Source organism: Antechinus flavipes, chromosome 4 (assembly GCF_016432865.1).
Source record: "Antechinus flavipes isolate AdamAnt ecotype Samford, QLD, Australia chromosome 4, AdamAnt_v2, whole genome shotgun sequence".
Lineage (NCBI taxonomy): Eukaryota > Metazoa > Chordata > Mammalia > Dasyuromorphia > Dasyuridae > Antechinus > Antechinus flavipes.
The window spans coordinates 306,621,239-306,635,713 of record NC_067401.1 but is presented as its reverse complement, the minus strand read 5'-3'; the positions used below and the strand labels follow the sequence as shown (position 1 = coordinate 306,635,713).

At 33.6% G+C, this 14,475-nt stretch overlaps 1 protein-coding gene across 1 annotated transcript in view; it reads right to left on the bottom strand.

The window, feature by feature from the left end:
- NKAIN2 (sodium/potassium transporting ATPase interacting 2) overlaps window positions 1-14,475 on the bottom strand; it is a 1,366,633-nt gene that overhangs the window by 25,694 nt on the left and 1,326,464 nt on the right. Inside the window, exon 5 of the mRNA XM_051997681.1 lies at window positions 11,290-11,350. Within this exon, the coding sequence (XP_051853641.1) occupies window positions 11,290-11,350 (61 nt within the window). The remainder of the gene's footprint in view (window positions 1-11,289; window positions 11,351-14,475) is intronic.

Here is a 14,475-nt window from a genome sequence, read left to right as displayed (position 1 = left end):
CTTTTTTTTTTTTTTGAGGGTACATGAGGATAGAATGTTGCACATATTGTACTGACAAACATAGTTGTGTTAATTAGTTTTTCTTAACATTTTACTTTGTGACAATAGAAGGTGCTTTTGGTGTGTGAATGGTAGGAAATGTGTGTATCTGGAAATTACTGTATATGGAAACAAAGGCATCAGTAAATCTTTAAAAATAAAGAGAGAAATTAAGTGAGAACTGGGAAACATAATTGTCAAATGATTTTAAAGACATAAGCATCCCAATGGTTCTCAGGATTTTTGGAAACAATCTAGTTTCCCAAGATAAGCTTCTTGCTTTTTGTTTGTTTATGTACTTATTCTCTCCTTTTGCATGCCACAAATCAGATGGTACTATGGAATTTTGGCAAACTTAATCTCTCTGTGTTCATATCAACATTCTAACACTGAAACATGTATCATCCCCTAGCTTCCAGTTTTCCCCTTTGTCTTGCCATTTATAATTCATGATACAGTTTTAGGCAGTGAGGAAACACACTAAAATTTTTGTGTTCAGACTAGATACCTATGAATACTGGCCCCCCAAAGGGGAACATTTCCACTAAGCATTTTAACCACTGAAATCTATCTATCTATCGATCCCTTTTTGATCTATCTATCTATCTACCTACCAACCTAAATATCCATCCATCTAATATTACTTTATTTCAACCAACATCTCCTTTTCTAATAAAAATCTTCATAGATCATAACAGTTCCAAATTGTAATGAAATGTTATGATGTCATTTGGCAGACTTGTTGAAACAGTCATGTGATATCAAGACCTAGAGCTAAAAGGTCATTTAGTCTAATTGCATTCTAGTATTATCCTTATGGTACTACTTGCCCCTTCTAACATTACTTTGCCTAAAATTGTGATTGCTTGGAAGTAATTGATGACATCAAATTGGTTATGCCAGTATATTCCAGATGGTAGATGTTTAATACAATTAGAAGAGCTTTTTTTTTTCTATATTAGGATTCCTATTCTGCATACTCACATTAATTCTTTCATCTAAGAGCAAGACGAAATTGATCATATGACATTCTCAGAAAGAATTCGCAAAATGGAAAGAAAAAAGTGCCTCCATTTAAAAAAATGTTTTTCTTTGTCTTAAGAAGATCAGATGGTTTTAAAGACACAAAGACATGATTAAGACCATAAGATGGAGAAAACAATCTTATTAAAAAAAAGAGTGAAAAGTGATATGGGAAAGATTCCTATCTTTGATTCCCAACCCTTCCCCCCCCCCCCAGTTAATGTAATTACCCTTTAACTCAAAAATCCTGGTCCCTTTGAATTCCAGTAGAAGATCCAGACATGCCCCAGCCCCATCTGGATCTGAGACAACTTTGGGGTTATACCCAAAAGCCCCCCGAGCTAAATCTTCCTTTTATAAAAAAGGAGACCTGGGACCTACTCTTTGCAGAGATTCCAAAAATGCTAGCCATGTGAGGACCCTCTGTCCACTGGATCCTCTGTCCAGCGTCCTCCTTATCTCTACCTTCACCTATCTCCTTACTTCCAAACCCAATAATAAATCTCTTTTATCAATCTAGCTCTCGGGCCAATAAATGCCTTTATTGGGGACTCATGCCGCTACTAGACCTCATTTATTGCTGTATCCTTGCACCAAATCCAAGGGGGTTTCAGGAAGCTCCATTTGGCTTCCTGTACCCCGAACCTGCCACTAGACCTCAACTAAATCCTAATCTCATTTAGGTACCACAAATCTAGACCTCAACAAAAAGAAGTGACATTATCACACTGGAGGAAATCACAAATATGTGGAATTCAGAGAAATACAGGAACAATAGGAAGTGAAGCAATTCAAACCAGGAAAAATATACGAAATGATAACAATGTAAATAGAAAGGAAAATGGAACAGGACTAAACAATGACCTCTAGGAAGACATGAGAAATATACTTTGATTCTGTTGTTGAAGAAATAAGAGAGCAACACATTATATGTGTGGAATAGGGGACATGTGGTTATACATATGTTAATGGGTTGGAACTGAATGCTGATATCCTGGAACTTAAAAAACATCTTCTCTACAAGGAAAGGTTTGGTGATTTGGGAGGGAAGGCATATTTAGAAATGCATTTGATGAGAAAACAAAACTCATCAATAAATATTTTTAAGTGACATGATAACTTTTAGATTCACAGCAAAGTCTAACATTTCTTTTTTGCTTCTTGTATTACCTGTTTGACTACTCCTTCTCACTTTCTCTTATAAGATTTTTATCCATGTCATGTAACAACCATTTCCTGCAGAGGCACTCCAAGGCTCTTTCCTAGGTCTTCATCTCTTCTATCTTTATAAGTTCTCACATATCATTATCATCTCTATGCAGATAATGAACAGATCTCAGTATTTAGCCCTAAATACTGTCTCTCCTGAGCTTACCACCAAATCGGTGTTCTATTGGCATCTTCACCCTACTTTCCATCAAACTTATTCCTTTTCTGAAGTCATTTATCATTGTTGAGAATACCACCATACTTCTAGTTATCCAGATTCCCAAAGTCAGTGACAAGGTTGACTCTTCACTTTCACTTAACTCACATATTCAGTCAATTACCAATTTTTTTCATTACTGTCTTCATGCTATATCTTATAGACATCTGCCTTTTTTTCCTCATCGCTTGTCTGAATGATTCCCATATCCTTGTAAATGGTCTCCGTCTCAAGTCTGTTGCCATTTTAACCCATCTTCCATCTAGCTGCCAAAAGGATGTTTTTCCCATATAGCATAAATCTCATGATGGGTAGCAAAGTCACCAGTGCAATGGATAGTGTGATCTCCTGGAGTCAGGAAAACCTGAATTCAAATCTGGCTTAGATATTTTCTAGCTGTATGATCCTGGGAAAGTCATTTAAACTTGTTTGTCTCAGTTCCTCCTCTATAAATGAGCTGGAAAAGGAGATGGCAAGCCACTTCTTATCATTGCCCCAAACCCTCCCAAATGGGACTTTTGGAAATAAATGATTTTTCATAAATACTTTCTTATTGTTCCAGTCTTCTTATACATATTCTCTGTTGTTACAATACTGGTTTGTTTGCTGTTTCTTATAAACAGTGCCCTATATTTCATTTCTGTACTTTTACCCTGGCTAAATCTTATGTCTGGGATGTTTTTCCACTTTATCTCTGTCTCTTAAAATCCCTTAGATTCCTTCAACATTTAACTGAAATTAAAAAAAAAAATTATATAGGGGACCTTTCCCAGCTACACTCCTTTTCTCCTTACAGTCTTTCCCATTAAAATTACTTTGTATTATGTTTCATAAAAATTGTTTATACTTATATGTATACATTTCCCCTTCACTATTCGAATGTAAGCCCTTTGATGGAAGGAATCACTTTGGCTATTTGCTTTCACTGCCAGCACTTAGTATAAATTTTTGAATGGTAGAGTTTAGTGAGTTTTCTTCTTGAAGACCACTAGAGGGCATCAGTTAATTGCAGTCTAGAAAATAAATGACGGTAGACAGAACTTTTTGGGTTAAGAATTTTGTGTGTCTTATAGATAAGGAAACAACATTGCCTCATAAAAACTTGCACAATAGTAATATGAAACTCTATATTGGCATGTGCTGCTGAATCTGGCTATCTATGCAGACAAGTATTTTTAGACCTTATCAAGAGGTTGTGTGCTTTCCCCCCCCCTTTATATCTAGAAGATAGTAAAGAATGATAGATCTGTATGAGGTTTGATTTATTTAATTTCAGTTATAATCTCTGACCGAAGGGAAAGGAATTTTATCAAATAGTGTCCATATGATTTGGAGAGGACATTGTTTCATAATATATCATTCACTAGTGTGCCAAAATTTGAGTTGATGAGCATGGAAATTAAAAAAAAATTTTTTTGGTTTGGTTTGGAGGAGAAATATGGACACTAAATGAATAAATAAATGAAAAAATATATTAAGCACTTGTTCCATACAAAAGCAACGCACTAAATTGTAATCAAAACTAGTCAATTTTTGCTCTCAAGGATCTCAAATTCTCATTAGGGGAGACAAAAGATGTAAGGGATTTCAGCTAAACAAAGTAAATAATTATTTTAGTATGATCCTTAGAAGATCTAAAACAATCACCATTAAAATATGAGATCCCCAAAATAGCTTGATCCCTTAAAGAAAAAAAGCAAGTTTTTATGGCACTAACTACTCTTTGAAACCTACTCCTTGAAACTTCACAATTCTCCCTCACAGCTTACCAAGTAAGATGGTTCAGCTTGTTTTGTACAAAAAGCACTTTGGAGTCAATGCAATTGTAGTCAGCTTTGGAAGGAAGGAATGCTTATTATTATATAGATGTCAAATACTAAAAGGGAAAGCAAGTGACCAGCACCCAGACACTAATAACTGACCCTACAACAATCCTAGTAAATTGGAGAAAGACAAAGTATTTAATAAATTTACATTCTTGCCAGTAAGTCTTCAAAAGGAAAGGGAAATAAAAGTGATAGGGAATGATTAGCTACAGAGAATTAAACTATTTCCTGTGATTCTTTTCAACTTGGTAAGATTAGATCTACTATTTTATACATTGATTGCACTATTCATCCTAAGACCAATTGGTCTTAAAAAAGGTAAAATAGATGAATAGGTGTGTGTATGAGTATGTGCAATTGCCAGTTAAGTATCTAAAATCCATTTTCAATATTACTTTCATTGTAGAAGTTCCCTCAAAGTGTTGGTTTTATTAATGACATTCCAGAGCTTTTCAAACCACATTGAGTATTTAATAATCTTAAAAAATTCATTGAATCTTTGTGGTTGTTTTTAGGAAAAGTAGTAATTACATAGAAAAAGGAGCTCACTGAGGCAGAAGAACATTATTTTAGGATTACAAGTATCAGGTACAGCAAGATATTTTTAAAAGATTTGATAACATGATTTGGGAGAGTTGGAGAAAGTATAGACCTGTAATTTCCTAAGTTTGGGCACCTCTCTGGGATGAAATTTCCTTCCTCTGATGAAAAATTGTTATAGAGAAGAGGCTGTGATCTCTCATTTTGAGTAAAGAGATGAAATGGTAAATGCAAAGGAAACAAGACCCTTGGAATTCTTTGAGAGCTTTTGCCTGTCATAGGTAATGGAACATCTTGAGGTGTCCTGTAGGGGAATCTCTGGTTGTTAACTAGACTTTTCTTTGCATGAGGAATGATGCTAGAGTTTCAATGCCTTCCCTTCCGCCACTTGCTCTCTCTGGAAAAATAATATGTTAAAGCTAAAGCAGTCTGTCCTTTTCAGTATTTATTTGATTATTTAATTCATACCTATAAAAGCTAGCTTTTAGCCTTGATATAAAAAAGTCCCTTGAGCGTAGAGGCTGATTTATTTTTGTCCCTATATCCCAAGCACCCAGCATAAGTGACTGACACATAGAAGATACTTTAAAAAATGAATGAATTATTGTTGACTTGAATGGAGTTGAATTTTTAAAATGTAGGATCCAAGTTTCCACTTGTGTGCTATGTACTAAGCAAAACTTGAAAATAGAAACCTTCTTGTTATTTATATACAATTTGTTTGACTTTAAGCTTTCCCTCTTACTTAGAGTAGTTAGCTTTTGCTTTTTCTTCTTTCCTAGTATGTTCCTTGACCAATTTCCCTCCATTAGTGAAAAATAGATAAAATTTGCATTTATAATCTTTTAAACTTCTATTATAAACATCCAGAATGTTGAAAAAAGAATATAATATTTCTGTTGATATATGCTAAGAACTATTTGATCAAGTTGGAAAGACAAATAGGTTAAGAGGGAATTTATTCTAGGACAGAGGCAGGGCTTTTGTGGAGCCTGCTCACATCTACCTTTATAATGTGTTAGATGAATGATTGTATAACTTGGTTGGAAGGTACTTTCTATTGATGAGATGGCTTTAAGTTTAGCAAATATCAAACTTCGTTGAACACTTTTTCTTCTACAACCTTTGATACATGTATGCTATTTAAAAAGCAAAGAAAATACTATCATCAATTAAGTTAATGCAGCTAAGTTTTAAAGCAAATCTGTTATAAATCTTGGCTTTGAATATATTCCTAGAAATTCTTTCCAGCTGAGAGACTGGAGGGAATTTAAAACACTCCCCAAGAATAAAGCAACATAATTTAAAAAAATCAGTTCTTCTAAACAAGTGAAAATCCTAGGACACTTCATTTTTGTTGAGGCATGATGTTTGTATGGAGTACAAGTGGTAGCTAAGTGGTGTAATGAATAGAGCACTGTACCTGGACTCAGGAAGACTGATGTTCCTGAGTTCAGTACTGGTCTCAGATACTTACTAGCTTTGTGATCTTGGGCAAGTCATTTAACTTTTTTGTTTTAGTTTCCTTATCAGTAAAATTACCTGGAGAAGGAAATGTAAACCACTCCAGTATCTCTGCTAAGAAAATATCAAATGAGGTCACAAAGAGTCAAACATGACTAAAAGCGGCTGAAAAAAGCCCATGCTCCAATATAAACATTCATGTTTATATGTATATTCATACATATATATATTTTAAAATATACATTATATATTTAATGAACTGACAAAAAGAGGTGGAGAGATATGTAAATTTTTTTATTCCCTTTACTTCCACCATTCATCTCTCATGGTTTTAAAAGAGATCATGTATCATATATTTACAGCTGGAGGGACTTTAGAGGATTTTGTCCCTCCTACCTAATTTTATAGATGAGAAATCTGAAGTTCAGAGAGACTGTACCATGTTTACACAGTTAGTAACTATCAAATATCATATTTGAACTGAGGTTATCCTGCCTCCAAATCTACTATTCCATGCCTCACTACTACTCTATGAGACTTTTAGTGTGAAGAATGAATTATTTTCCTTCTGTCTCCTCACTTTCAAATCATGGTAATCATTAAGCAAAATAATTCCTCATTTTGAAATCTCCTTAGAGTAAATCCCACTCTAGTAGATTAATACTAAGAAGAATAAGGAGGAAGAAAATCAAATATTATACTCTGTTCTTTCATTTCTAATCAATAAGATACAACAAACTTTTCAGCTCATATGAGTTGAGAGGTTAGGCAATGACTTTTCCATTTCAGTAGAAACTCTTGATAAGGCTTCTCTAAGTGAGTTTTAACCATCTTCATTTGTAAGTTCATTTCTATTTCTAAATGTTATTAAATCTTTACCTCCAATGTATGGGCCTGAGAATGGATCTGGATATGGAATAGCTATTGTTATAATTTGAATGTGAAGAACTTGAAATTGAAGAAACAGAGGATATAAATCTCATAAAATAGTTTCTGTAAGGACTTGAAGCCAGATCTTAAGGTAATTTTTTGATACCTTTTCATAGTTTTCATTCTAACAAATATTTTAAAAGTACTTTCTATAAAGTAATTTCTTAATACTATTAAGTAAAAGATTAGGTGCTGGGAATCATACCATATTTTGAAAATTCATACCCTCTTTCCTCATAGCCTACAGTATGGAAAGGAAATATAATACACATAAATACATATACATATACAATGTACATGTATTTCAGACAAATTAATATGTGATAAATCTATAAGAGATTTACAAGAGATAAGGCCTTCATAGAAGAGATGCTATTCTTGGAGCACTTTTTAAAAAATTTTTTTGATGAAGTGACTGGGGCTAAATTAGCTGGAGCACTTTAAAGAAAGAATGAGAATTCAAAAAAAAAAAAAAAACAAGAAAAGGACTGGGAGCATTGTGAATAAAAATACAAGTCATGCTCAGAGGCTGGTGAGTGGTGTAGTTTGGCCGAAGCACAGAAACTTGGAGAGTAGTATGAATTTAAATTAGAAAGGTAAGGTGGCACCAGGATTTAAAAGTTCTTGAATGATAAGCAAAGAATTAAAGTATATTTAGATAGCAATAGGAAGATTTTAAGGGGAGGGAAGGTACAATAAATCTAAGCATGAGAAACATTAATCTATTTGTAGTAGGAAGGTGGATCAAAGAGGGTGGGAGGAGAGAGTGGAGGCAAGGAGATATGTTAGTAAGCTTTTACAAAGTTCATTCTGGTAAAAAGTAGTACTATGCTTGGGTGTCAGCAGTGATTAGGGGCAATGGGGACAGAGATAGGAGCTATATAAAGATAAAATTTGTAGGTCTTGATTCTAGAATCTGAAAAATTGACTATGAAAAATGAGATGGGGAAGAAGTTAAAAATAACACTAAGGTCCAAATACAGAAGATAATGAATACATGAAAACACTAATCATTAAAATAGTTGTCAGAAGAAGGGAGCAGAGTTGAAGGATTCTAGTTTTGGATACGTCGAGTTTGAGGTGGGAGACACAGGTTAAGATAATCCTATGGACAAATCTGAAGTAAATACAAAAGCAGGGCAAGAATTTCTAAGAATTAGGATTCAAGATCAGAATGAATTTAGACTGGTGATAAATGCTATGAAAAACAAGCAGTAAAAAAGAGATCTTTTAGTTATATTGAGAACAAAAGAAGGATCCTCACTCTAGAAAGGACAAACAAAAATGGTTATATACAAAGAGAAAATAAGAGATGGTATACTTAATAACCTTAAAACACCCAGCCCAAACAAACTATATCACAGGATACTAGAAGGACTATTTGATTGTGATAGTGTTATAGAGCTTAAGAAGATAATAAACAATATGAGAAGGATTGTAGGTCTAGAGAAGTGAAAATATCATCATGCTTTTTTTTTTTTAAAGGAATAGAAACTGAGTATTGCAGGAAATAAGCTTGACTTTGATTCACAACAAGGTCCTAGAACATATTACTAAAGGAACATCAAACATTTAAGAAAGGAAACAGGAATCATGGAAAAGCTAACTTGTTCATCAAAAATAAGTTATGGCAGACTACTCTCATTTTACTTTATGATGGCGGTACTAAGTGAAGCATATGCTCTGGACACAATATATCTAGGCAGCAAGGTAGCCCAGTAGACACTGGAGTTGGGAAAAATTCAAATCCTGACTAAGACACTTTTAATGTAACCTCTACCTCAATTTCCTTGTCTACAAAATAGGCATAATAATAGCACTCACTTTTCAGGGTAAGGACGACATGAGATATTTTAAAGTACTTTGAATGCAATATAAATATTATTATTAAGTAAAATATTTGCTAAAGTTCTTCATATTAGTTTTTTTGGAAGATGGAGAGATATTACATGACAGTATAGTTAGATGGATCCAGAATTCATTGAACTCACATAATCAAGGATTAATGGAAATGAAATGACAAAAGACAAGTCCTAATGCAGTGTCAAAGGGATTTGTACTTGGTCCTATACTGTTCAACATTTTTTCAGTGAGTTGGATGAAAAACATAAGCTGTCACATCTATCAAATTTCTAAAGTACATAAAGCTCAGAGGGAAAACTACCTTGTCAAATAGTCAGGATCTAAAAAGTTGACAGGCTAAAAGAATGAACTAAATCTAAGAAGATGAAATTTAGTAGTCATTAATATTTAGTGCTGTAATACTTCAGTAATGTTACTATTAGTAGTAAAATAATGCTTTAGGAATAGTAGTAATGTTGAGTAGAGTTAAATGTTAAGTACTATACTTAGAGTCAATGTCACAAGTTCCTATGTCTTTATAGCAGCTTTTCTGAAAAAAAAAATTGGGTATTTTATTGGACATTAAGCTCAGTATGAAAAGTCCTTATTGTATAAAAAAGAGAAGTTGTAGTCCTGTTGTATATTCTACCTTTGTCAAACAACATATGGAAGATTATGTTCAATCTGAACATCACATTATCAGAACAACATTGTCAGGCAAGAAAGCATCCTTGGGAAATATGAGAAATATGATTAAAGACACATGGATATCCATGTGAAGACTAATTGAGGGGACTAGCGTGGTTTATCTTAGAAGAGGCTAAAATGATGAAACAAAACATGGAAGTTGCAGAGGAAGAGGTTTAAACTTGATACAAGAAAATCCCAACAATTAAATCACCGAGCAATTGGGTTCCCTATTGCTAAGGAAATGTGGATGGCCACTTGTTAGGACTGTCCTGCATGGGTTATTGTCACTTCTGAAGTCTCTTTTCATTTTGAAATTCTGAAATCTTGGAGCCCAAAAGATGTCAGAACAAGAAATATAGATGTGGCAATCATTTGTGTAGAGATATTATTTAAAGGCATAGTTATGAATGAAAATTGCTAATGGGAGAGAACAAAAGAAGGCAATAAGCTGAGTCTTGGTGAACATCATCCAGCTCTGGGTGTTGGGAAGATGCAAAGAAATGAGCAAGATGGCAGCAATGGAGTGATCAGAAAGCACTTTGAAGAAATTCAAAAGCATATAATGTCTCTGAAACCAAAAGAGATAGAAGCAACCAAATGGAGAGTTGATCAACAATGTCCAATGCTATTAATAGCCAAGGAGAGTGAGGACTGAGAAAAGCTCATTATTTTAGGAGATCACTGGGAAAAGTTTCAATAGAGGGGTGGGAATGGAATCCAGTTTGCAAAGGTTTAATCAATAAATTTTATCAAGCACCTACTATGTGCCAGGAATCATGGTAGCCAGAAGGGATACAAACACAATGCATGAAATAGAAATAACCTTAAATCTCAAAGAGTTTGCTTTCTTAGAGAGTAGTTGGTGAGGAAGTGATGGAGGCATGCAGAAAACTTTTTCATTTAATTTAGAAATGAACGGCATGAAGAGAGATGGGATAATAGTTGGATGGGGGTAGAAAAGTCAGGAGGAAGTTTTTTTTTTTTTTTTTTTTTTTTTTTAGATTGGCAATAGTTGATAATGCTCGCAAGCATTGCAGAGAAACCATTGAAGAGAGAATATTGCAAAATGGATATTATTGTTAAAAATTTTACCTCCAGATGCAGATAAATTATTTAAGAAGAGTTAATGATCAGTAAAAACCCCCTGAAAAAATCATTATAGGGTACAGTTTTTTTCACCTTCTTCCTCCTTTTCCAAACCCCTTTCACACAGACACATGCTTTTTTATAGCATTCTCATCTGGGTTTTGGCCCCTCATAATTGTTTTAGAACAGTAAGAAGTTTAAGACTCAGGTTTTGGCTTCCCGAATAAGTAAAAGCTCACTTTAGTAATAAGCTGAACTAGATCCTTTATGAGAAACTCTTCAAGCTCTGCTGGGGACAAAAAGCTCTTCTCTTGTTCTAATGATATATTTGGGCTAATGTCTAAGAAGTAAGAAGGCGAGGTAGGAGGCACTGAAAAAGCTGCTTTCAACTTGAAAGAAATGCAATAGAACTTTAATACTTACAGCTGTCCTCTTCTTCAGTAATACATTTCACAACATAACAGGCGTAGATGAACCCTGCCAACTGAAACAAAACAGAAGAGCTTTAGAGAGGAGGCACAAGGCAATGGAACAGCCTTTGGCTGGGAAAGTAGTTCAAAGGCAGGCAATTTTCCCCACTGTTCATTGCTCAGATGTGAATCTGCAATCCTGGCCTTTGATTTCCACGTGTTTTCATTTGATTTGAGTGGTGTTGATCATTTTGACAAACAAATATTTTGCTATTTTTTCTCTGACCTGTGCTCGTGTGTGCAATCAGTTTGAGACAGACAATCTAAAGCAGGTGATTGGAGGTGTGGAAATACAGAATGGCAGTGATGAATCAACAGTGAGTGTTCCATGAGATACAGCACCAATCAATTTATAAGTTAGAATTACACTATGATTCCTAACATAAGAATTGGGCTTGCAATATCTGATCAACTGAAAGAGGTCATAAGGGAAAAATTCAGAACTTGAGCATTTGTGGTTATAATAAACATCAGCATTTTGTAATAGTAATAACTGATATAATAATAGCACTTTTCAGCACATAATAGCACTTGATTTTTGTAACAACCCTGTGAGGTGGGTAATAGAAATATTCTTGGTCTCATTTTTAGATCTGAGAAAAAAAATCAAGTTTCAGATCTAAGGATATTCCAAAGTTACACAGATAGTAGATAGTGCTTGAGCTCAATTATTCTGAACCCCAAATCCAGTGTTCTTTCCAATATATCGTATCCACTTTTATATGCTGATATTGTAAATAGAAAAACAGCTCTTAAATAGATTGCATAGTGACAGAATTTTAATATCTCCAATCCATTGTTTATATATTATAAAATATGATTATTTTTTCTAACATAGATTTTATTGTATTATTCCCCTACTGAAATACCTTCAATGACTCCCCATTATTTAAAGGAATATAAACACTTAAAATCAAATAAAATAAAAATACAGAGTCCTTATCATGGTTCTTAAGGCTATCAACAATCCATTTCCAACCTACTTTTTCAGATTTATTTTATTCTAGTCCACTGTAGATAATCTAGTTTTGGCCAAACTGACTTACCAGTTAGCTATTCTGTAAACTATTCCTGCCTCCTCCCACCTTATATCCAGCATATTCATCACGACTGGAATGTACTTCTTCCTTAACTACGCCTGTTGAAATTATTTTCTTCCTTTAAGATTCACCTTTAATATTAGCGTCTTATAAACCTCACCCAGACTATTCTCCATGCCCTCAAATTAAAGCCACCTCTTTATCCTCAAATTTTCTTATCTTTTTGGAAATTTCTCCTTTGTTCCCCCAGTGTTGCTGTTTTTTTAAAAAAAATGAATTTTGTATATATTATGTCCTCCTATACCACAAGATTTTTGTACTATAGCTAATATAGTGCTTTGCACAGAATTGACCCTTAAATATTTATAGAATTGAATTAATGAAGTAATAGATTAAATGGACGCTGTTAAACAAGGATTGTTAGAATACATTTACTTTGGTGACATATGTCACATTTTCCATCATGAAAGAGAATATTCGTATGGTAAATACATTGTAATTTTGATTTTGCTCTCCTTATTATTTGATTCTCACTGATAAACAGACCAGTGATGCTGAATATAGAAATTCAGTGGTAGTTGCAATTATAAAGGACATCTGCCTGTTTAAACAGAAGGCCTTTAACTTCTCAATTCCAAGAATAGAGTAAAGTCAATTTTTGAGTACTAATCTAGGAGACAAAAAATAATGAAATTTATAGTGTATCATCCTATCCCCTACTCTGAGAGACAGGGAAGTTTTTACATTTTATAAATTCCTTTCCATTTTTATGGAATATTAAAAAGCATACTCTTTGGAAAGAAGCTACAATCATGAGACATCCACAATTGCTTATCTTCATTTCAAAGGATTGATGTATCTGACATGAGAATATTTGGTGGTGGGGTGAGGGGCCAAATGGAGAACAGGAGAAGGTGCTGTTCTTCCATCAGTATATAAGAACTATCTGCTTATCAGAAATAGTACAAGCCTGAAATGAAAGGAAGTGTTAGACATATAGAAGCTATTTTCCATTATCTGACAGGCTATAGCCTATCAAGAAGTTAGCTAAGGATAGAATACCTTGAGTCAGGAATTACCACAATGAGTATTTACAGTTGCAGCAGAGCTTAGAGAGAGATAAATAGGAATCCATTGGCAAAGGAAAATTGAAAAGACATTCAAAGTTTTGGGGAAAATAACTGCTCTGGTTAGGAAAAAGGTTAGATATTATTGTACAGATGAGAGAATAGGGATGATTTCAAAAACACCCATCTTTACATGGGTCCTAGAGCCATGCTGACTCACAGCGTAACATCAAAAACAGTATGTTTATGACATTTTGAATTAATAGTTTGTAGTATCTCTGGAAAGGAAATTAGGGATAGACCTGTTTCCTGAACATGCACATAGGAAAGTAAGAAAAATTTTCTATTTAACTTTATTAAGAATTATAGATAAGAAAGTAACTGGCTGTTCTTAAAGTGAGCTGTTTTATATATCTATCACAACAGACAAATGTAAAATTAATATCTTCTTAGAATAATCAGTGACATAATGAAAATATCATTCAAAAAGCATTTATTTTAAGCATCTAATCTATGTCAAGCAGAATACTATGTGTTAGGAATACAAAGAAAAAGCCTGATTCTTAAGAACTTTAATCTAGAAATATAAAGGTTTTAGACTTGGCTAAAATTTAGGAGACAAAATAAATTAATAAAAAGGATTGTCATAACTTTTTTCTTTGAAAATCATCAATATTTATTGAGATGACTTGTTTTAAAATTACCTAGATTTCCTCTTATATCTCTTCTCTTTCCCTCCCATAGAACCATTCCTTACACCAACAATTTTTTTTTCAGAAAAGAAGAGAAAGAGAGGAAGTAAAAAAAATTATCAAACCTACTCATTGAAAAATATTGAAAAAATGTTACATACAATGTTTTATATCCATGAATGAGTTTCATACTCTCCTACCCATCTCTTCAAAGGCACAAAGGGAAATGTCTTTTCATATCTTCTATTTGAGGCAAAGCTTATTCTTTATAATTCAAAAAAAATTCATTTTTGTTTGATTTGTGCTTGTTGTTTGCATTTACATTGTTATACTCATTTTG